Genomic DNA, 25,097 nt, shown 5'->3' with positions numbered 1-25,097 from the left:
CAGTTGACCCTTGAACAACATGGGTTTGAACTGCCTGGGTCCAAATACCTTTTTTTTTTTTTTTTTTTTGTCTTTTTGCTATTTCTTTGGGCCGCTTCTGCGGCATATGGAGGTTCCCAGTCTAGGGGTCCAATCGGAGCTGTAGCTGCCAGCCTACGCCAGAGCCACAGCAACGCTGGATCCGAGCTGCGTCTGCAATCTACACCACAGCTCACAGCAACGCCGGATCGTTAACCCACTGAGCAAGGGCAGGGACCAAACCCGCAACCTCATGGTTCCTAGTCGGATTTGTTAACCACTGCGCCACGACGGGAACTCCCTGGGTCCAAATATTATGATATTTTCAGTGGTAAATACTGCATGATCCTCACCAGAACTGAATATTCAGAGGGCAGATCAGAAATTATGCTCGAGTTTTCAACTGTGTGGAGGGTCAGTGCCCCTATGGTCGTGTTGTTCAAGGGTCAGCTGGATATCCTGTTCTTAATAACTGATGGCTGACTGGAGAGAGGTTACACAGAATTACCAATGAAATCAACATAGTCGCATGGGGTAGAGAATAGAGTTTAAATACTTTAGGTGAATAAGACTAGTACCATACTTGATTTTGAATTTGCTGACACCTCATTCTTACATTCCCTGTTACTCTCCTCCCTTCTTTTCCTCTTTTATTCTATCCAACTAACTTAAAACATTGTTGCTAGGTGTCTCAAATTCCAGTTTACAGAGTTCATTGTCTAACTAGTTGATGAGTTATTTTTATCATTTTGGCACACCCTGTGCCTGTTTTTTTCTTTATTTAACTTAGCAGCGGACATACCAGAAGCCGGAGTTATCTTTCAGACCAAAACCAGACAAAACAAGGTTTCATTCACAATTATCCAGATATTCGTGTTGATATTCCTTCTATGTGTTGCTCACTGAACCAATTCCTAGAGCCTTTGTAAAAAAAAAAAAAATCTTTTTTTTTTTGGTCTTTTTAGGGCCATGCCTGTGGCATATAGAAGTTCCCAGGCTAGAAGTTGAATTGGAGCTGCAGTTGCCAGCCTACACCACAGCCGTAGCTGTGCAGCATCTGAGCTACATCTGCAACCTACACCATAGTTCAAGGTTTAAGGTAACACCAGATCCTTAACCCACTGAGCAAGGCCAGGGATCAAACTTGCATCCTCACGGATACTAGTTGGGTTCTTAACCTGCGGAGCCGCAGTGGGAACTCCAAGAAAACTTTCTTATGAATTTGTTTCTTTGTTTTATTTCACTTGAACAACTTTAGATGACATAAACCTCCTCTTTACACGCACCAACATGCGTGCGCTTCCCTTTTCTATAGCATGATGGAAGTTATTTATATTCTTCTCTGTCTTCTATTTCCCTCCTCAGTGTTTAATGATTTTTAAAGTCCTGTTGCAAATTGTAGATTACATGTTATCATGTGAATTCACACACAGTGTTTACTGTCCTACCTACAAGGCACTGAAGGGTGTTGTTCCTTGTGACAGAATGTTGTCCTAGGCTCTGCTGTGTAATACCATCAGTACTGTATTTCATTGTTACTTCGGTACATGTTTTTAACATCTTTAAAATCCAGAGGTGTCATAGAATTGCTGATGACCAGGTGACAGCTGTCGGTTGCCTGCACTTTTACAACCCTGATGTTATTGTTCCCATGGCATGACAGGTTAGCTGCCCTCTGTCGATTTTTCAGTCAACAAATTACTTAACATTCTGAGGAATCCTGGCTGTTTTCTGAAAACCTTTGATCAGTACTTTCTCTTAATATCCAGAGTGTATCAGCATTGACATGTGTAGTTAGTCTGAGGGTGGTAGTGACTTGCTGGGAAATCAGAAATAATGGTGGAGTATAATTATTGGAGAATATAATTTTAAGAAGTGCTTTTGAGAGTTTTTGGTGGCCTATGGGAGAGTATTATTTAGAAAACATGTACTGATCACTGAGTAAAAAAGTGATTCAGAAGATTCTTCTGTATATCCAAAAGGAATATGTTAGGAATTCATTTTGCTTACATTTTCTTGATATGTATACAGGAAAAAAGTAATAATATGTTAGACTGTATCATTACCTTAGTGTTTTTTCCTTCTCAGTGGTGCATAAATCAGTGGCATCTTAGATTCAGTGAGCTGTATGGTATGTGCTTTTCAATATGCAGATATTTTCACGGTTAAGGGATTTAAATTTTTTTAAAAATTTTAATTTGGTTTTGAAAATGAGAAACTGAAAAGTCCTGAGGCAGTTGAGAATTGGATGTACTGTGAATCAAAAATGAGTGTGTTGACTATTTAAAACAAATAATTTAATGACTAAGAAAAATAGAATAATGTGTAAGTAGTGGCATTATTATAGCCCTTAAGATAATTCAGTGCCATTTGAAATATTGGTTATTCTTTTTTGTTAACCTGTTTATTTTTTGTTTGATTTTTGTTTTTATTTTTATAGCTGCACCTGTGGCATGTGGAAGTTCTCAGGCTAGGGGTCAAATCAGAGCTGCACCCGAAGGCCTACGCTACAGTCCTGGCAACACCGGATCCAAGCTGTATCTGCAACCTATGCCGTAGCTTGTGGCAACACTGAATGCTTAACCCATTGAGGAAGGCCAGGGATCAAACCTGCATCCTTACAGAGATTGCTTTGGGTCCTTAACCCATTGAACCACAGTGGGAACTCCTAGATCTGGTTTTAAAATGGTTTTGTTCTTCTACTCTAAGAGAAGATGGTGGATGCTTTTTTTTTTTTTTTTTTTTTTTTGGTCTTTTTGCCATTTCTTGGGCTGCTCCCGCGGCATATGGAGGTTCCCAGGCCAGGGGTCGAGTCAGAGCTGTAGACACTGGCCTACGCCAGAGCCACAACAACGAGGGATCCGAGCCAATTCTGCAACCTACACCACAGCTCACAGCAACGCTGGATCATTAACACACTGAGCAAGGGCAGGGATCGAACTGCAACCTCATGGTTCCTGGTCCGATTCGTTAACCACTGCTCCATGACGGGAGCTCCAGTGGAGTACATTTTGATCACTCACAGGATTTCATAATTCCTTTGAAGTTTATTGGTTTGTTCTTTTTGAAAAATTTTCAAAGTTTTTCTTCTTTTTCGTTTCCAGTCTTTGAATACATTTTGAATGAGCACTCCTAAGAGGAATCAATGTAAAGAGATACAACTTTATTGTTTAAAAAAGGGGAAAAATTGATGGCCAGTATAGCAAGATGTCAGCTGTCTTTAATGGAGCATGGATTTTTTTGTATTTTTCTGGATTTGTGAAGGTTTTTGTTTTTATTTCTTCTGGTTATAGGGCTATGCACCACCACCCAAAAATGGGATTGAACAGAAGCGCCCTGGACGCCCTTTGAATATTACATCTTTAGTTAGGTTGTCTTCAGCTGTGCCAAACCAGATTTCCATTTCTTGGGCATCAGAAATTGGAAAGGTAAAGATTCTTTTCCCTGGCTATAGTGTGAAAGCGATCCCACTAGGTGTTGAGTTATTTTGTTTTTTCTTAGGTGCTAGCTCCAGTTCATTCAGTTTTCTCTTTAACCCCCCCCCCCCAAAAAAAAAAAGCAGTAATTTTCAATTCAGGGTAGAGATGTGGAGCTGCTTAAGGTTAAACTTTAAGGTTTCTTGAGAATCATCTCTTTATTTTCTTAGAAAGGAAATAAGTATAATTACAGTATTTCTTAACTCAATGATTAATCACACTTTGTTTAAATAGTATTTAAAAAAACTGGGAATTTGTGGTGATATGTATTTATGAAGAGAAACAAAGCTTTAACAGGCTTTGGGGAAAATAGTTAAGTGTACTTATGTTGTGATTAGAAATAATCTGTTCCAGCCTTTATGGGAACAGCTGATTCTTAACATGTGGGTATCTGATATGGAAATACTTACTTGGATTTACATTATTTCCTCCATACTTTTAGGTTGATGAACCTGATTTCCTGCTGATTTTTAGTCTGTAAATGCATTTTGTCAATTATGAGATACTGATTAATGCAAGGGATTTCCATTTTAGAACTGCTTTTTTCTATAATTAAAATAGAATGGCAAAGAGATTTCAAGTAATTTCTGAACATCAGCTTTAATGTTGATGTTTCATAGAAATAAAGGATAGTATTCCTGTTTATGGACAGAGAAGTTGAGTCATGTTTATACCCAGAATTATTTGGTTTCATCACCAGGGTAATTGCAGAGCTGGACTTAAAGAATATTTTTGTATTAATTTTTGAACTATAAAAATATCACTGTCTTGGAGTTCCCGTCGTGGTGCAGTGGAAACAAATCCGACTAGGAACCAAGAGGTTGCGGGTTCGATCCCTGGCCTTGCTCATTGGGTTAAGGATCTGGTGTTGCCGTGACCTGTGGTGTAGGTCACAGATGCAGCTCGGATCTGGTATGGCTGTGGCTCTGGTGTAGGCCTGCAGCTATAGCTCCGATTAGACCCCTAGCCTGGGAACCTCCATATGCTGTGGGTGCGGCCCTAAAAAAGACAACAACAGCAAAAATCATTGTCTCTAATGACTTTTCTCTTGCGCTCTCATTTCTGAATTTTTACTATGACTTTTTTTTGTTTTGTCTTTTTGCCATTGCTTGGGCCGCTCCTGCGGCATATGGAGGTTCCCAGGCTAGGGGTCGAATTGGAGCTGTAGCCGCCTGCCTAGGCCAGAGCCATAGCAACGCGGGATCCAAGCCACGTCTGCAACCTCACAGCTCACAGCAATGCTGGATCGTTAACCCACTGAGCAAGGGCAGGGATTGAACCCGAAACCTCATGGTTCCTAGTCGGATTCGTTAACCACTGCGCCAGGACGGGAACTCCTGACTTGTATTATCATAAGTAATCTCTAACATCTTTTAATTTGCATGAACTGAATGTAACAGGATAAAGTATTGGACAAGGATTCGGGAAATCTTGGCTTAATCCCAAATTGGCCATTGTTTGATTTTTGGCAATATTGCTTCATTCCCTGAGGCCTACTTATAATAAAGAATAAGTAAAATCTTGAGAATGCTTGTTACATACAAATGTACGGGACATTGTTAAATAAGCAAGTATTAATGATTTAAAGCTAAGTGAGAGAAATTTGAACAGAAGAGTATTATTTTAACTTAAAAATTTGAGTAACTGATTGCAGACTTTGACGGCCTGGCAGGTTTTTTTCTGTTTGTTTTATTGTTTTTTTTTGTCCACATAATGAGAATAATATTCTTTTCTTGTAATAATGATTAATTAACTTAAAATTTGCACACTATATTGGGTATTCAGATATTTGAAAGGACAGTTGCATTATGTTAAAAATGATATTTAAAGTATTTGGCAACTATTAAAAGTATTTTGTTTATTGTAAAATTGAATGAATGAATATATCTAGTGAAGTAGTAAGGTAGATATTTAGCATTTAGGTAAAATTATATTGTATCTCTTCATAGCTCTATAAATAGCTAATGAAGTTTCCTTTGTGCCAGATCTAAGAGGGTATAGAATTGGATGCCTTTATTTTTTGGCCTTGTCCTTTTGATTTTTATCATTTCTTTTTATTTAATGTATACTACAATAGCTGCCCCTTCACCAGTAAAATGCCCGTTTAGGAACAGGGATTAATTTGTCATATTTTTTTCTCTAAAGAATGCTGATTTGGGGTTCATATGGATGAGTTGCTCAAGGCCATGTAGCAAGTGTCTGCCAGAATTAGAACTCTGGTTTTGAAGTGTTAATGTAGACCACAGGTGTTTGAACTTTGTTTCTGCAGTGGGACTCATTTTCCAACTAAAATGTTTTGAGAGCCGTATTACATAAAAACAGAAAATTCTAATTAGAAATGGGTATGGGAGGGTATATTCTCATTTATTCTATGGGGACCCCTAAGTTAGCAATTTTATTAAGTTAGAAACTGAGTTTGAAAACCACTGATTTAAACCATTTGATGTTTTAAAGTGGTAAGTGATTGAGAAATCCCTTTAATGTGATTAAGCTTTCGTCTTCCCTCAGGTAGCTGAGTTGATTTGTTCCTTTCCCAGTCATTGACCTTCCTGTGGCAGTTATTTTGAATGTTATTTTTAGAAACTAGAGTTTCTTAGACAAGTGTTTTATGTAAATAAAAAGACTTCTCTCTTCTTTAACACAGATTATCTTTCTTTGTAGAATTACTCCATGTCTGTATATCTTGTACGACAGCTCACATCAGCCATGTTATTGCAGAGATTAAAAATGAAAGGTATTAGAAACCCTGATCATTCCAGAGCACTAAGTAAGTAATGTTTGTAAAACTGGACATATGAGATGCTTAAAATGGGAAAAAAAAGCCTCGAATATAGATCCTTACAGGAACAATTATTAGAAACCTAAAATGAATTATGAGGTAAAAATACTCTCAGAACAGAGCCCTAAAAGTTGAAAAACTCTTTTCTTCGAGAAACCACTGCTAAGAGGATTAATTTTACATCCTAGTTAGTCTGATTTTTTTGCCTTTTCATAAGAAGTTATTTAGTAAATGTCAGGTTGTTGGCAGTTTCGATTCCTGTGGTGACTTGTGAATAGGAATAGAATTCTTCAAAACCTCTAGTTTGTAGTGTAATGTACATTTGACAACTTCTAACTATGAAGGTCTTTTTGTAGAAGAAATGTTGATATCTGTCAACAGTATTTGCTTTTCCGAGATGTTTAATTTTGTACTTTGTTTTTATACAGTATCATAATAGGCGGGGGGGAGGGGAGTCTAACCGAAGCCTTAAATAATTTAGTTCAATAACTGAATTTATTTTTATTTATTTATTTTTTTGGAAGAAGTGAAATTTTCTTTATTTACAGAGAATGTTACAGTGTGCATAGAAATTCAAACACATCTAATGTAACAAGTAAGAGGAATTAGCTACTCCACAAGATACATGGCTAATATATGAGTATTAATTTTACTTATAGGTCCCTATATTTAAAATGAAAATTTGTTTGAAAACAGGTATATATGTTCTAGCTTATTAAAAACTTACATTAAAATATTTTCATAGCTTATTTCTGTAAAGAAATAAAAGCTTTCATGAAAGAGAGTCTAGTACATTTATGTCAATTTGTAATTGCAGTCACTTTCCTAAGATAACTAAAACACTATTGACCATTAGGACAGACCTTAGTTTAAAACTAGAAATTACTTATAATTCGTTTTAGTAAGCAAAAGTAGTTAATTTTCTATTGCCTTAAGATTGTCTCATAAACTATACTTAGATTTCAAAATAGAAGACAATGTGCTGCAGTTTTTATATAAATGTTAAAATTCTTATGATCATCAGAACCATAACTCTTGGTAAAGTTGTAGTGTTCTCTATATCGTTAGGATAAATAGAGATAACCCCAGTAATTAAGTCAGTAACTGAATTTAATTGAACAAGACATTTTTGTTTTCTGGGCAATTTTTTTCTGTCTTTCCCCCAGTTACCTCCCAGTATCACTGAATGAACCAAAAAGGAGAAGAGGGTCTATAAGGTTGAAGAGGGAGCCAAGTAGGGCCCTTGAAATGATATTTTTCTTATTCTCAAGCCATTCCTCATCTTAAATAGCACCATTATTGATCTTCCTGCCTAGAGCTAAAAGCCAAGGAAACTCTTCCCCAGTTTTTCTTACCCTAACTCCAGTTCAACTCTGTCCAACTTCCATTACAGTTCTCTCTGTAATGATGTTGAAAATTAGGTAGCTAAGTGAGATATATAAATATATAGGCCTGTGTACTCAGTAACTTGCGTACGTTACATAGTGAATAAGATCACGTTTTCCCACATCCATAATAGTTTTCAGTTTTCAGAGAAAGTGTCAAAATATTTTACCTGTTCTGTTTTCAAATTTGGCAGTTGTTGGAAATTACCAGTACTGTCTACTTAAACAGTCATGAATGTGTTTTAGGAAAGCATTGAAGCTCAGAGTACAGCTGCCTTCCAAGTTCTTAATTGTTTTATTGTTCTTATGTCTTAAATAGCTTTCTGTTTTGAAACTCTTCCTTATCTGCAATTTTACTTTTAAAAAGAGATTTTTAAAACTTCAACTAAATGTGGTAGAGTTTGCACATTTGTAATTCTTTAATACTGAAAGTATGGTTGTGTTTTTGATACTTAATATTTTATTTCTTTGTTTTGTTTTTGTAGTTTCTTGACCTATTTTAAGTGTTTGGTAAACTTTAATAAGATGATATATATTTCTGTAATTCTGTTCATAGATCAGATTTTTTATGCTTTTTTTATTATTAATTTTCCTTCTTTTTAAAGTTAAAGAGAAACTTACTGCGGATCCTGATAGTGAAATTGCTACTACTAGCCTTCGCGTGTCCTTGATGTGCCCTGTAAGTAAACCAGCAAAACATTCTAGGGCATTTTGTTTTTTATAAATTGCTAATCTTCCTATAATAGTAAGTATGGGAATGAATGATATGATAGAATTTTGAGCTTTTTTTTTTTGTTGTTGTTGTTGTTGTTATCCTGTTCAGGCATCTTAGTGATTAAGCATTATATTCCAAAGAAAGCAAACTTTCTTCAGGCAATGACGAAGCAAGAAGAGACGTGAAAAGGGTATTGTGTTAGAGAAGAAAGAGATAATCTATTCAGAATAATCTATCACTGTTAATGCTATAGATAAACTACAGCTAATGCCAAACATGTACAGAGAATTGGCTCCTTTTATCAGAATATAAACAGTATTGAAAAATGGCAGTAGAATTATTAGGACCTAATAAATGCTAATTGATAGTTCCGGTTTAATGAGTTAGAATGTGTGAAATCTTAGTCTGTTTGTAATATACTTTTTAGCACCATATTTTAAAACTTATATTTCCTTCTATAGCAACTTTGGAGGAGAAATCAGCATCTCTGAGATCCTCCTGTGTGCTTGGTACTGAGCTTATTGTAGGAGGAGATACCAAAGACTTGGTAAGAAATCGTCAGGAAGTTAATGGTCTAGTTTGAGAGAGAAAACCAACTCCTCTGAGAAGAGACACCACAAAAAATTGTGCTCTTAGACAGGAGAGGTCAGGAATAGAGATGAAAGCTTTTGAAAAATCAGTGCTTTTGGAGGAGGCCTTTTGCAGATGAGAGAAATTTCATGGAATGAGGAAATTTATAATGTAGTTTGGGGGGCATTTGGTGACCAGCTACCATTGTGAGAAATGTACAGTTTTTCTTCTGGAGAGAGAGAGAGAGAGAAGGGGATAGTTTGTTGTGTTTCTTTTTTTCTTTTCTTTTTTGTCTTTTTGCCATTTCTTGGGCCGCTCCCACGACATATGAGGTCGTGGACATATTAGATCCCAGGCTAGGGGTCTAATTGGAGCTGTAGCCGCTGACCTACACCACAGCCACAGCAATGCGGGATCCGAGCTGCATCTGCAGCCTACACCACAGCTCATGGCAATGCCGGATCCTTAACCCACTGAGCAAGGCCAGGGATCGAACCCACAACCTCATGGTTCCTAATCGGTTTCGCTAACCACTGCACCACAACGGGAACTCCCTTGTTGTGTTTCTTTAATGTACTTCTTATACTGTTTTATGAGCTAGCTTATATGGAGTTGTTCCTATTTTGCAGATGCGGAACCTGAGACTGAAAAGGGTTTGTTAACCCAAACCACACAGTTTATAAACAAGGATAAAAATGTTGGTCTTATGACATTCTAGTTCTCTTAACAGGGTACCGTATTGCCAAAAATATAAATATACTGGTTATAAGTCCACCTTTCTGTCATCCTGGAAAGCAGTGTTTGCAGATATATTTCTTTCTAAAGCTTTATTTTTTAATTATCATTAAGTTTAACTTACCTATTATTGAAAAGGGCTAGAACTATGTGAAATTGGGATTGCTTCAAAATTGGGAACTTGTGGTTATGAAACAGAGAAGGGCTATAGGAGGACATTAATACCCTGAGGTAGTGGCAGTGGCCCCAGAACCTCTTCTACTCACAAGTTGTGTGTAGACCTCAGTCATGAGTTCTTTTATTATTTTTAAAATTTATTTTTTATTTACTTAAAAAAAATCTTATCAAAGTATAGTTGATTTTGGTTGATTTACAATGTTGTGTTAGTTGGCGTGAGTTCTTTTGAGTGTCTTTTTTGGGCTGCCACACCTGAGACATATGGAAGTTCACAGGCTTAGGGGTCAAATCAGAGCTGCAGCTGCTGGCCTATGTCACAGCCACAACAATGCAGGATCCAAGCTGCATCTGCATCCTATGCTGCACCTGCAGCAATGCTGGGTCCTTAACCCACTGAGCCAGGGCAGGGGTAAAACCAGCCTCCTCACAGATACTGGTTGGGCTGTTAACCTGCTGAGCCACAACAGGAACTCCTTGAGTGTCTTCACAATGCCTTTTTCCTCCCTCTCATGTTAAAACATATTAAATTGAAACACATGAAATTGCCATTTTGTTGGTCAAAAACAATTGGATATTGACAGTTTCTCAGTTTTCCTAGTTTGCCTAGTATATTTGGCAAATGTTAAATTGCTGGCTGTATTCTAGGCACAGCCGCTATTTGGGAAGGTAACTCAAGTCACTTTTATGTTTTTAGTATGTTAAACTATTCTATCAGGAAGAAGGTGCTTCTACACAGTTCAAGGAGTTGCACAATCTGTTTTCTGTAAGTCTTATTTTCTTGGAACTTGTTTTCCTTTTTTCCGTCAAACACTGCCATTCTACCTGAGAACAACCAAAACACAATAGCCAAGTAATGAATTCTTGGACTTTCAAAATAGTGAAAGTGGTATATTGGAGTGGTTAGGATTTCTTCTATGTAAGAAATTCCTTTCAAATATGTCAATTTCAATAAAACTGACAGATCTGTTTGTGAGACTGTTTTTTGAGCTTTTCCTCAGTATTCATCCTACCTTATTTTTTTCAGAGCACTATCTAAGAAAAGAGTGAGTGATACTCTTCAGGCTCTGCTAGTGTCAACATAAAGTTGGGTAGCTAACTATAGGATGTGGTATATGTTATTAGAAAACCAAACACAGGTGTTTTGATGAGACTTAACAGGTAGATGACAGAAGTAAGATGATGAAAATAGTTTTGAGGCAGAGCCAGTACTGGTGTTAGTTGAAGATAGCAGAATGGAGTACAGCTAGCTGCCTGTGGAAATAAACGGGATCTAGGGTAGTGATGGGAAATGGAGAAGGAAAATAAGGATCCTAGCAAGGCGCTTGGAAGGCTAAGTGGTGAACTCTGGGTTTATTAGGCAAAAATGAGAGAAAATGAGGGCTGAAATTGGAGAAATGTTCTCTTTCATAATATGGTTTGTAAAGTGATTGAGAGCTGATGTGAATTTGGATAGTGAGTACGCAGTCCAAAACCTTTGTCCTTGGGACCTAAGGAAGGTAATTTTATAGTAATTGTTGAAGAGGGGTCTGATTCAGTGTGTATAATTACATTTTTGAACACAAAATCTGAATTTTACATAGGAGTTCGCTCTTAGTAATGTTAGCTAGTGAATTTTTAGTCCGTCCTGCAGAGGTAGGCTGGGTGGGGGATAGAAAAGGAAGGTAGGTTAGATTTTATATATCTTTCTTTCTAGATTTAACGTGTTTATAATCATGTATATTTATTGGAAAAAATTGTATTGTGCTATATATATTGTTTGGTGGTTTACTCTTTTTAAATTAAGAGTATATCTGAAATGTATTAATATGTGTAGATCTGATTTTAACCACTCTAGGTATTTTGTTGAATGAGTATGATGCAGCTTATTTTTTCCAACCTTTTTTTAGTCATTATTTGAGTTGTTTCTCAACATGGATTGTATAGAAAAAGCAGTGATGGAAAATTCCTAAATGAGACACTAGCCAATGGAAACCGGTACTATTTTTAAAGAATAAAATTAAAGAGCAAGGGATGCCCCTTAGGAATGCCAAGTACAGTTTGATATTAGAAAATCTATTGAAATTATATGTAATAATAATTGAAAAAAATTTTTCTGATCATCTCATTAGGTGCTGAGTAGGCATTTAGTCAACATCCATTTCTCATAGAACAAAAATCTTTTAGCAAAATAGGAAAAGGTAGATGATTAAAACCAAGAACTACCACCAGGTGTAATGTAAAACTAAAAATATTTTCATGAAACTGAAAAACATTTGTATTTGTGTTACAGTTCCACCAGCTGTGTCTTAGTGAGTGTGTTGTTTTTAGACTCTGCACCTTCATTTCAAAAGTAGAAATACAGATGCTAGTCTTTTTGGAGTTACGGGGTTATTAGAATTATTTGAAATTTATATAGAAGTCTTTAGCACAACTGTTAAGAGTCTACATCGCTTAAGGGATAGTTTGTTTATTAAAGGAAGGGAAAATACAGAAGCAGATATTGTAGAGGAGATTGCCTCACATTCTTTTCTTCTGTCTTAAATAGTTAAATTGTGCTACATACTTGTACAAATCACTGTAACTTCTAAAATCTCTTTGAGAATCTTAGACACTTAGAGACAGTGTGGAGTCTGCAGCTAGAGCATCTTGGTTCAGATATTGGCTCTGCCACTTTCTCACTTTGTGATGTTAGGTTACTTCGCTTCTTTGTGCCTGTTTCCTCATTTATAAAAGGATGATTATTTACCTAAACTGTGTAGTTTAAATGTAAAGTTTCACAAAGGTTAATGTAAAGTACTCAGCCTGGTACCTTGCATGTAGGTAGAACTATATAAGCATTAGTTACTACTATAGTGATGAGTTGGCTAAATTATTTTCTTTTTAAATTTTAAATTTTAATTAATTAATTTTGCTTTTTAGGGTCACACATGCCACATATGGAAGTCCCCAGGCTAGGGGTCAAATCAGAGCTGCAGCTGCCAGCCTATACCACAGCCACAGCAACGCCAGATCCAAGCCACGTGTACAACCTACACTACAACTCACGGCAACTCCAGATCCTTAACCAGGGATCGAACCCACATCCTCTTGGATACATTACCCCTGAGCCACAATGGGAACTCCTCTATTTAAATCATTTTAGAAGAAAGAAATTACAGATAAATCAAAACAAAGCAGAACATCCTAAAAATCCTACCCTTCAGAGTTAACAGTGTTAAGTAATTTTTCTGTGACTTCTTCTAGACTTTATAGTATGTATAAATAAGTCCTTCCTTCCTTTTCTTTCCTTTTGCTGCTTATCCAGTCTCTTCATTCATTTTACCACTTGGCTGACAAATACTGAACATATGCTTGGTCAGTGTTGTGACACTTGGAATACATTGGTGAACAGTGACGTAGACCTTGTCCTTGTGGGACTTAAGAGTGTAGTGGGAGAAACAGATTTTCTATCAGAATAAGAGAACTGTGGTTATAAACGTATTTTCTATAAAGGAATTAGATAGGGAGGTTTGAAAGTCTCTACGGAAAGATTTGATCTGATCTAATCTGAATCTTGGTATTTCTCTACCAACTGGAATAAGAATTGGACAGAGCACCAAGTTATTAAAGAGTATATATTAAAATAGCACATGCGATTATACAAAAGTAAAACATTTTCATAAGTGAAAAATGTGTTTGCAAATATACAACATACATGAGGCTGATTAATATAGGTAACCAAAGATTAATAATCAAGTGGAAAAAAAATGAGGAAAGGTTATGAATAAACAGACAGTTCTTGGAAACACAAATGACTCTTAGAAGTAATAAAAAAAGAAGCTCAGCTTCACTTAAAATAACAGAAGTGTATTCCACAACCAAAATGCGGTATTTTTTCACCTGTCAGCTTGGCAGAGGTCAAAGGATTGACAGGGTCAAGGGGAGCAGAGCCCATTAATGTTACATGCGTAAATCAATAGGTAACCTCTTTGGAAGATGGTTTGTCATTGTGACAAAAATCACAAATACACTTTTTTTTTTGACACAAAAATTTCACTTCTAGAAATTTATTCTATAGCTATTTCAGCAGTTTTTGTAGCACTCACAGATTGGAAACAATTTGAATGTCGGTCAATAGATGAGGGAGTCTTCATATCAATTACGATACCTTCATGGTAGCTTTTTATGTACTGACATATGTGAAACACTTACCAGGGTATATTGTGTGACAAAGTACAGAATTGTGTGAATTGCATGCCACCATTTGTAGGAAAATGTTTTTTAAAATACACATTTGATTATGCATAGGACATCTATGACAAGACATGCTGGATAACAGTGGTTGCCTCTAAATGGGGGAACAGATGAGCAGACATGTTTTCATTGTATATGTATCTTTTTCCTCTTGTGAATTTACAGGTTATCTACTTTCAAAAAGTGAAATAATCTTTTAAAAATTACCAAAGAATAAAAAGATACATAGTGATCTTGATGGAAAGTAATTCTGGTTTCAATTTCTTTTTCATTTTGATAGTCTTGTGTAACTTCTTCAGACTCTTATGACTTTTCAGGCTTTGATCTCCTTTCTGAAATGATTTCCCATGTTGTCTTCCCACGAAGTTAGGGAAAATGAGGCTGACAATCCCATGCCGTGCAGTGACTTGTACACACCTACAGTGTTTTGATGCTGCCCTTTATCTGCAAATGAATGAGAAGAAGCCCACCTGGATTTGTCCTGTTTGTGACAAAAAAGCTGCCTATGAAAGTCTAATTTTAGATGGGTAAGCATATCCCAACATAATACTGAATTATACTTGATCTTATTTTAAACTGTAGTTAGCGGCCCTTTTATCTTGATAATATTATTTGTTTTGGGGGCAGGAGGGTGAGTAGTTTCCTTTTCTTTTTCCTTTCGATGATCATATTTCATTGCTCATAAGAAAGAGGGTAAAATCCACTTAGTGATGTCATTTTGTTTACCTAGAACTTCTTGAAGAGCAACTAAGTCTATGTAAAAATGCAGAGCATGGGGTAGGGTAGGGTAGGGTATCAGTTGTGTTACACATCTGGTACATTCAAACTTGAATTCACTTCCAGGTTTTTCTGACTCTGAAGCCCAGATTCTTGAGCATTGTCTCTTGTGTCTAAGAAAAATGATATAAACAAATTACTAGTAAGTGAGGTACCCCTTTTTTATGTAACACTTTCCATTTTGTTTTATTTTTGTTTTTTTTATTTTAGGGCCGCACCAAGGCACATGGAAAAGTTCCCACACTAGGGGTCAAATCAGAGCTATAGCTGCTGGCCTGTGCTACAGGTCATGGCAATGCCAGATCCTTAACCCACTGAGCGAGGCCAGGGATTGAACCTGCCTCATGGATGCTAGTCAGATTCGTTTGCACCGAGCCACGATGAGAACTCCTGTGTAACACTTTAAAAATTGCATATATAATCCATGCACTACCAAGATTTAGAAAATATAGTTAATGAAAAGATTAAAATCATCAACATCCCATCCCTGTGGTGATGATTTTATTATTGATATATTAAAGAGATGGAAATCTCACTTTACATAATTTTTTTTTTTTTTTTTTTTTTGCTTTTTAGGGCCGCACCCGAGGCATATGGTGGCTCCCAGACAAAAGGTCGAATTGGAGCTGCAGCTGCCGGTCTGCACCACAGCCACAGCCACAGCCACAGCAATGCCAGATCTGAGCCGCGTCTGCGACCTACACCACAGCTCATGGCAACGCCAGATCCTTAACCCACTGAGCGAGGCCAGGGATAGAACCCGCAACCTCATGGTTCCTAGTGAGATTCGTTTTAGCTGTGTCACAACAGGAACTCGCTCACTTTACATAGTGATTTGTATGTACATACATATGATGTGATTTTCACTCAGTATAGAGTGAAAAATATCCTAGATCTTTAAAGATACTAGTACGGCTTTTTTGGTTGGTTTTTTTTTTAAACATTTTGAAAGAGTATTATTATAGAGAGGAATGAGACAATGAAGAGTGATGGGACTTCTCTATAAACTTTTACTTTACTGGGTTTTTACTTTTTAAATCTTTCTGACTTATTTTGAAAACTTCAAACTTGCCACAAAATTGCAACAGTGGCACAAAGAGCATTCTCTATAACTTTGACCCTGACGTGCCAGGTGTTAACACTGCCATATTTGTTTTATCACATTCGTCCTTGATGTATATGTTTTTGGTATGTGCATGTGCATGTGTAGAGAGAAAGAGGATGATTATTACTATTATTACTACTATTTTCTAAAACCTGTTGAACCATTTGAGAATAAGTTACATATGTCATGCTCCTTCGCCCATTAATATTTTAGAGTATGTGTCCTAAATACTTGATGTTTCCTTATGGGTACACGACTCATCATGTAAGCGTTTTTTAAATATTATTCCCTACATTGTTTGCTTCCACTCTTTCTATTTTACCTTGTGATGTGAACATTTTTTTGAAACTTTTGTTTGCTTGCTTATGTCTATGGGTTTTTCCTTAAGCTGTTAGAAATTGAAATGCTGAGTAAAAGCAAATATATCATTTTAAGACGTGTATTATTAAGATGCCTCTCAGAAGGAGTAAATGATTTTACTCTCCTAGTTCAGTCATTTCACTCTCCTGCCAGAAGTGTTTTGGAAGACCACGTCTCAGTCTTCTTACCAACCTAAGTCTTATTTTTATTTTTTTGTCTTTTTTTTTGTCTTTTGAGGGCCTCACCTACGGCATATGGAGGTTCCCAGGCTAGAGGTCTAATCGGAGCTGTAGCTCATTCAGAAACTTTATATCTTATTTCATCAAATCTGTCTCTTTATTTTGCGTTTCTGTCTTTAATGTGATTTAGAAAGTCCCAGAGATTTTATATGAACATTTACTTGTTTTTTGTCAGGTACTTTTAAGATTTGGGTTTTATTTATTTATTTTTTTCCTTTCATTCATGCCGTTCTTTATTCCTTCATGGGTTCCTTCATTAATTCATTCAGCACAGTACTTATTAAATACTTGCTGTGTGTCTGATACTGGGTCTAAAATGGTAAACAGAGCATGTGGGAGACAGGAAAGAATTGCACAGTAAGTGGTAAGTTCTATGAAAGTAAAGAGTAGAACTATTGGAGGAACTTTGGGAAAGAAACTTTATCTCATAACTCCACCTTACCACTGTTTTCTTTTTGGCTGCACCCCGGCATGTAGAAGTTCCTGGGCCAGGGATTGAACCTGTTCTGTGGTTCCAACCTGTGCCACAGCTGCAGCAATACTGGATCCTTTACCCACTGTGCTACAAGGGAACTTCCCACCTCATCACTCTTATTGTTAATTAGTAATCTCACCAACACTTAATAAATCATCTCTCCTATTGGTTTAAGATAGTTCCCTCTATCATTTAAAACATTTTTCATACACTGCTATCATTTCTGAACTGGCGTCTGTGACCGTGAGCAAAGTACTGGCCAGCACAAAACCATTTTTTTTTTTTTTTTTTTTGTCTTTTGTCTTTTGTGTTTCTAGGGCCGTACCCATGGCACATGGAGGTTCCCAGGCTAGGGGTCCAATCGGAGCTGTGGCCACCAGTCTACACTACAGCCACAGCAATGGGGGATCTGAGCCATGTCTGCGACCCACACCACAGCTCACTGGATCTTTAACTCATTGAGCGAGACCGGGGATTCAACCCGCAACCTCATGATTCCTAGTCAGATTCGTCAGCCACTGACCCATGATGGGAACTCCCAAAACCATTTTATCGTTAGACTTTTGTTATGCATTAACATCTCTTAGGCCCTATGTTTCAGAATTTTTTTGCCCATTAAAACAATTTGTTCTGCCATATTCTCTTGAATAAAAGTATTCTCAAATTACACAAAGAAATCCTGTTTGGATTTTGATTGGTATTATGCTTTTCATGTAATTGGGGAAAATACAGATTTACGAAATTAGATCTTCTAATGAAGGTAGCATTTTTCCCCTTATTACTCCTTTTTATCAGTCTTATTGAAGTTTAAGAACTGCCCATATTTAAAGTATACAGTTTGCTACATTTTGTCACATAACATATATACCTATAATATCATCATGGTAAGATTATCTATCACACTCAAAGTTTTCTCATATATCTTTCTAATATTTTCCTTTCATTATATCCTCAAACACTGATGTGCTTTCTGTTTCTGTAAAATGTTTTGGATTTTCTACAATTTATATATGAATGGAATCATAATGTATGTGCTTCCTTTGTCTAGCTTATTTTTTTTTCTTTTTTGGCTGCCCTGCAGCATATGGAGTTCTCAGGCCAGGGATCAGATCCAAGCTATAGTTGCCAGCTATGCCACAGCTGCAGTAACGCTAGATCCTTAACCCACTGTGCTGGGCTGGGGATCAAACCTGCATCTCAGCGCTCTTAGATGCCATCGATCCCATGGTGCCACAGCAGGAACTCCTGTCTAGCTTATTTTTATTCAGTATGCTTGCGTACTTTGAGATTCATCCACATTGCTGCATGTACCAATAGTCATTCATTTTTATTGCTGAGTAGTAGTCCATTTTTTAGACATTCCACAGTTTATTTATTCAGTTGTTGATGGGTTGTTTCTCATTTGGGTTTCTTGCAAACAAAGCTAAGAATATTCATGTTCAAATCTCTATGTAAACTGATGTGTTTTTTTTTGGTTTTTTTTTTTTTTTTTTTTTTTTTTTTTGTCTTTTGTTGTTGTTGCTATTTCTTGGGCCGCTCCCACGGCATATGGAGGTTCCCAGGCTAGGGGTTGAATCGGAGCTGTAGCCACCGGCCTACGCCAGAGCCACAGCAACGCGGGATCCGAGCCGCGTCTGCAACCTACACCACAGCTCACGGCAACGCCGGATTGTTAACCCACTGAGCAAGGCCAGGGACCGAACCCTCAACTGCATGGTTCCTAGTCGGATTCATTAACCACTGCGCCACGACGGGAACTCCTAAACTGATGTTTTAATTTATCTTGGGCAAGTAAGAGTGGAATTCCTGGTCACATGCTAGATATATGCTTAATCTTTTAATAAGTTACCAAAATGTTTTCCCAAGTCCTTATACTAATTTATATTGCCACTAGCAGTATATGAGAGTTCCAGTTGCTCCACATTCTCATCAACATTTGGTATTGTTAGTCTTTTTAATTTTTGGTGTTCTAGTGGTATACAGTGGTACCCCATTGTGGATTTAATTTGCATTTCCCTTATGACTGTATTGAGCATCTTTTTGTGTATTTATCTGACATCTGTATGTTGTCTTTGGTGAAGTGACTGTTTAAACTTTTGCCCATTTTTCAATTGGGTTGTTTTCATATTGAGTGTTGGTAGTTCTTTATATTATTGTGGTTATAAGACTTATCAGATATGTGATTTGCAACTGTTTTCTGCTGTTTCATGTTTTCTGTCTCTTAACAGTATCTTTGAAAGAGCAAAAGTTCTCAGATTAAGGCCATTTTATCAAGGTTTTCTTTTATGTATTGTGCTTTTGATATCATATTAAGACATTTTTTCCCTGAGCCACTGTCACAAAGATTTTCTCCTTGCTTTCTTTAGAAGTTTTGTAATTTAATTTTACATTTAGGCCTGTTTTACATATTAAGTTAATTTTTGTATGTAATATGAGATAAGAATCCAGGTTTCATTTTTGTTTTGGCATAAGGTCACACAGTTCTGCCACACTTTTCCTCATCAAACTGCCTTTGCACCTTTTCTCAAAAATCATTTGGCCATATGTATGTGAATTTATCTCTGTTCCATTGATTTGTCTATATTTATGTTAATACCGCATTGTTTGGATATAGGGTAATGTGGGTTTTCTAACTTTGTTCTTTTTTTTTTTTGTTTGTTTGTTTGTTTGTTTGTTTGCTGCACACGCGATATATGGAAGTTCCCAGGCCAGCAATCGAATCCGAGCTGCAGCTGCAACCCATGCCATAGTTGCAGCAATACCATATCCCTAACCCACTGCACTGGGCTGGGGGTCAAAACTCATGTTGCTGCATCCTTAACCTATTGCACCACAGTAGGAACAAAGAATTTTGTTCTTTTTCAAAATTATGTTGGCAATTGTAGATCTTTCACACTTCACTGCAAATTTTAGAATCAGCTTGTCGATTAGGGGAAAAAAACCTGCTGGATTTTTTTTTTTTTTTTTTTTTTTAATTTGTGTCACGTTGAATCTATAGATTAGTTAAGGGTGACTTCACAATATTGAGTCTTTTGATCTTGAACATGATATATGTCTGTTTAGTTAATTAGATCTCAGTAATGTTTGGCAGTTTTCATTATACAAGTCTTATGCCTTAGGTCAGATTTTTCCTTTTTGGCCTCATTCGTGGCATGTGGAAGTTCACCGGCCAGGGATCAAACCAACGTTACAGCAGCAACCTGAGCTACAGCAGTGGCGACATCAAATTCTTAATCCACTTAGCCACAAGGGAACCCTTTAGATTTATCCCATTCATATTTTTGATGTGGTGGTGTTGTTTATGTTGATTTCTAGCTGTTGTAGTCTGTAGAAATACAGTTGATTTTTGTATGTTGTGTCTTGAAACTTTACTAAACACCTGTTGTAGTTCTAATAGCATTACTGTGAAACAGGATATTCTATATAGATAGTAATGTTTTATGAATAAAGACAAGTTTTACTTCTTCCTTTTTAATCTGGATGCCTTTTATTTCTTTGTCTTGCTGTGTTGAGCTGACTAGTCTGCTGATAGGATTTACATTGACTGACTTTCAGATATTAAAGTAACCTTTCATTCTGGGGATAAACCCCATGTGGTCATGATATATTTTGTTTATTGCTGGGTTTGTTTTGCCAAGTTCATGAGATATACTGGCCTTTGGTTTTCTTATAATGTTTTTGTCTATCTTTAGTATCAGAGTAATGCTGGCCTTTTACAGCGAGCTAGGAAGTAGTGGTATTATGTCTCCTCAAATATTTTGGTAGGTATTTGGGCCTGGAATTTTCTTTGTGGTAAAGTTTTTGCAAATTCAGTTTCTTTAATAGACCTTGGCTCCTTAGGTTATCTCTTTCTTTTTGAGTGAGCCTAAGTCTGAAGAGATATTTGTCAAATTTAATTTCATTTTGATCATAGGACGTAATTTGTATGTTCTGAATTATTTTAAATTTATTGAGACTTCTTTTCCATTCCTATTTCTACCTCTTTTTCCTACCCCATGATCCTTTTTTTTTTTTTTTGCTTTTTAGGGCCACACTCGTGGCATATGGAGGTTCCCAGGGTAGGGGTCCAATCGGAGCTGCAGCTGCTGGCCACAGCCACAGTCGCAGCAATGCCAGATCCGAGCCTTATCTTCGATCTACACCATAGCTCACAGCAATGCTGGATGTGTAACCCACTTAGCGAGGCCAGGGGATCAAACCTGCAACCTCATGGTTCCTAGTTGGATTTGTTTTCGCTGTGCCACGACGGGAACTTCTATAAATTACCTCTTGTACAATAACTTTTACATTTGATTTGTGTGTTATGTTGAGGATTGTTCTTTTTTTTTTTTTTTTTTTTTTTTTTGTCTTTTTGTCTTTTTTTTTTGTTGTTGTTGCTATTTCTTGGGCCGCTCCCGCGGCATATGGAGGTTCCCAGGCTAGGGGTGGAATCGGAGCTGTAGCCACCGGCCTACGCCAGAGCCACAGCAACGCGGGATCCTAGCCGCATCTGCAACCTACACCACAGCTCACAGCAACGCCGGATCGTTAACCCACTGAGCAAGGGCAGGGACCGAACCCGCAACCTCATGGTTCCTAGTCGGATTCGTTAACCACTGCGCCACGACGGGAACTCCGAGGATTGTTCTTTACTCTCAATCCCAGGTAGGAGGCTCCAGGTATTGTTTAATTACTGATTTTTTTTTAGATGATATCTAGTAAGTCACTTACTACTTTTGTTGCCTGTTAGAGAGCTAACACCTAGGAGGAAGGAGGTTATAAGACTAAAACAAACAAAAAAGCATTAACTTTTGTCTCCAAGGTAAATGTTGGCTATTTCACCTTCGAATAAAGCCATTTGATTGTATTTCTGTATTTCTTACTTGGTTTATAGGCTTTTTATGGAAATTCTCAATGACTGTTCTGATGTGGATGAGATCAAATTCCAAGAAGATGGTTCTTGGTGTCCAATGAGACCGAAGAAGGAAGCTATGAAAGTATCCAGCCAACCGTGTACAAAAATAGAAAGTATGTGCAGAATGGCAGCAGAGAGCAAAGCGATGAGACTTGTGCAGCATTATTCTTAACGTTAACCTTGGCCACTAGAACTACCATTTGGAACTCCATTTGCTCACTTTATCTTTTGATCATCTGTTACATATGTAATTTCTCCCAAATTATTTTTATTCTTAGAAGTGTGCTAAAGTTCATACTATATTATAATCAGTCTTTTCATAGTACATTTTTCATAAGTAAATAAAATGATCACCTAAAATCATTTTTTCATTAATTTTTATTGAATTATAGTTGCTGTACAGTATTTTGTCAGTTATAGGTGTATAGTATAGTGACTCACAATTTTTAAAGATTATACTCTGTAGTTATTATAAATTATTAGCTATATTCCCCATATTATATGACATGTCTTTATAGCTGGTCCTATACCCAATAGTTTGTACCTCCTACTCCCCCACCGCTATAATGCCCCTCTCTGTCCCTCTCTCCACCTGTAACCACTAGTTTGTTCTCTATGTCTGTGAGTCTATTTCTTTTTTGTTATATATACTAGTTTGTGGTAGTTTTTAGATTCCACATGTAAGTGATACTGTACAATATTTGTCTTTTTTGGTATGACTTATTTCACTTATCATAATGCTCTCCAAGTCAATCCATGTCACTGCAAGTGGCAAAATTTTGTTCTGTCTAACGGCTGAATGATATTTCATTGTATATATGTACCACATCGTCTTTAACCATTCATCTGTTGATGGACACTTAGGTTGCTTCCATGTGTTAGCAACTGTTAATAATGCTCCTATGAACATTGGGGTTCCTGTTTATTTTCAAATTAGTGATTTTGCTTTTTTTTGGATATATATACTCCAGAGTGGAATTGTTGGGTCATATGGTAGTTCTGTTCTTAGTTTTTTGAGAAACCACCATACTGTTTTTCCATTGTGGCTGCACCAGTTTATCCTCCCACCAACAGTGTATGAGTTCCCTTTTCTCCACATTCTCACCAACATCTGTTATTCATGTTCTTTAAAATCATTTTAATATATGGTGCTTGTTACAGCATGAAAAATTACAAATGACATTTCTAGGGACAGTTTTTCAGCTTTGTTTTTAGAGTGCCTATTGGAGGAACCCCACATAGAGGTGTGGTTAGAGAAGCTGCATCATCCATTCATGAAGGGTAGGAGAAAATGGTCATAGGTTAGTGGCTAAAAAAGTGAACAGATTGTTTCCATTTCTTTGTAGAAAGAAATTTCACTGTTGCCTTGGCTACATAGGATTTATACTCAACTCAGCCTTCAACTCCCTGTGCAGTCCGTCCACACTGAGTGAGGAAGCTAAGGGCATTTTGAGAAATTGAAACCCATAGCTGAACTTATTTTTTCACCTGACACAGTCCACTTACTGCATTTGAGTTTTGTGCTGACTATACTTAATGTTCTGAAAATGTCATGAATAATAGGTGTTCAGAGTAAGGAGAGGAAAAAGTAAAGGATTTATGTGTAGTAGTCATTCTCCTCTGATTGTTACCGAAGCTATGGGTGGTGTGATCAAGGTTTCCGTCATCTTTGACAAAAACAGTTATTTAGTTAATTCGTTGCTGCTGCTTTTCCATTATTCATTTTCTACTGAATAGATTGTAAGGCATAATATACTTTCTTAGAAATGGTGAGTTAACGTATGGTGTGTGAGATTGTTGTAGTGGGCAGAAAGGAGAGCCTGAGTAGATGGTAAGAAAAACTTTAAATGTCTGGGTCATTTAAGTGAGGTGGTGGGTGTTTTTGTTTTTCAACTTATTAAAATGAAAATTTTATCAAGTTCTGGCTTATGGTGAAGAGCTTATATATTTAATATGAGCACTGCTGCTTTGCTAGAATGGAAGTATTTGATTCTGACTTAACAGTACCGTATGTCTGAGAATATACAGCTAGTAAAGCCACACACTCCTGCCCCTGGCAAGAGACCAGCCCCTTAACTCTGATCATCTGTCTGTAACTTGAGTGCTTATTACCTGGGGAGACACATGAGGGGCAGGATCTGTGCAAATCCACTGGAAGTTGTGGGAAGATAACTCGGAGTGTGCCATCTCAGAGGCTTTCCATCCTCTCACAAGGCACAGACCCTCACCCTGTCCCCCCAGGTAAGCAGTCATTTATAGAAGGTGTCGGGAGTTAGAGTGCTGGTCTCTGTTGTGGGACAGAGCAAGGGCTTTGCCGGCTGTGTATTCTCCAGGTTGTGCTGCACAGCTAAGACTGCACATAGCTAGAGCTTGTGTTACACCTTTGATTTTCTTTTTTTTCTCTTCTATCCCCACTTGCAGCTTCAAGTGTCCTCAGCAAACCTTGTTCAGTGACTGTAGCCAATGAGGCAAGCAAGAAGAAAGTGGATGTTATTGACCTTACAGTAGAAAGCTCTTCTGATGAAGAGGAAGACCCTCCTGCCAAAAGGAAATGCATCTTTATGTCAGAAACACAAAGCAGCCCAACCAAAGGGTTTGTTAATTTATAGTTCACTATTGTTTATTGCACTTGGAACTGACTGTTCTTGGACTAGGATTGTAAATATCTCTTTGAAAGTTGCATAACCAGAGAAGGCTCTCTTTTAGTTTGCCTTTTGTTCAGTTGAAATATTTTCAAGTGAGCATGTTGTTTATAAGAAAGCAGATTTTAATGAAGAAAATATTCCCATCTTTGGGAAGTGAGAGTTGAAATCTTCTCAGAGTATTTATTTTATACTTGATACTTCTTGTCATTTTCTTGAACCTACTTGTAAGGAGTGAATTTGGCATCACAGACCAAACCAACATGAGGAAGCTGAGTGTGTGGAGGGTGGGATTGGGACTCTGACAAGTGTGGACTCCAATTTGACACCATTGCGTAGTCATTCTGTGATCTTAGATGAAATACTTAGCTTGTTTGAGTCTCTTTTTCCTGTTCTGTAAAATGGGGTTAAATGACACCTACCTCATAAGATTATATTCAGGTTTCAATGAGATAATGAAAGAGCTTAGCCTCAGTGTCAGGCACATGGTCATTTTCTCATTAAAAACCAATTGCCTTCCTTTCTCACACTCCCCAGG

At 37.1% G+C, this 25,097-nt stretch overlaps 1 protein-coding gene across 23 annotated transcripts in view; it reads left to right on the top strand.

Annotated features, from left to right (window-relative positions):
• The window catches only part of PIAS2 (protein inhibitor of activated STAT 2), a 103,978-nt gene that overhangs the window by 58,506 nt on the left and 20,375 nt on the right, over positions 1–25,097 (top strand). For 22 of the 23 annotated variants that reach the window (XR_014808346.1, XR_014808337.1, XR_014808338.1 and 19 more), the window contains 6 exons: positions 3,312–3,446; positions 6,156–6,261; positions 8,264–8,337; positions 14,434–14,594; positions 21,897–22,030; positions 24,339–24,510. Coding sequence is in view for 11 of the 23 variants with exons in the window: in XM_021092679.2 (XP_020948338.1) it covers positions 3,312–3,446; positions 6,156–6,261; positions 8,264–8,337; positions 14,434–14,594; positions 21,897–22,030; positions 24,339–24,510 (782 nt within the window). In the remaining 12 variants the exon portion in view is untranslated. Of the gene's footprint in view, positions 1–3,311; positions 4,277–4,795; positions 6,262–8,263; positions 8,338–14,433; positions 14,595–21,896; positions 22,031–24,338; positions 24,511–25,097 lie in introns of those variants that run through there. The other variant, XR_014808374.1, reaches the window with a different exon arrangement.

Source organism: Sus scrofa, chromosome 1, assembly GCF_054392235.1.
Source record: "Sus scrofa isolate SSC_HxYL_T2T_F1_AM1 chromosome 1, Sscrofa_HxYL_maternal_Yorkshire_Landrace_v2.0, whole genome shotgun sequence".
NCBI lineage: Eukaryota > Metazoa > Chordata > Mammalia > Artiodactyla > Suidae > Sus > Sus scrofa.
This window is presented reverse-complemented; position numbering and strand designations above follow the sequence as displayed.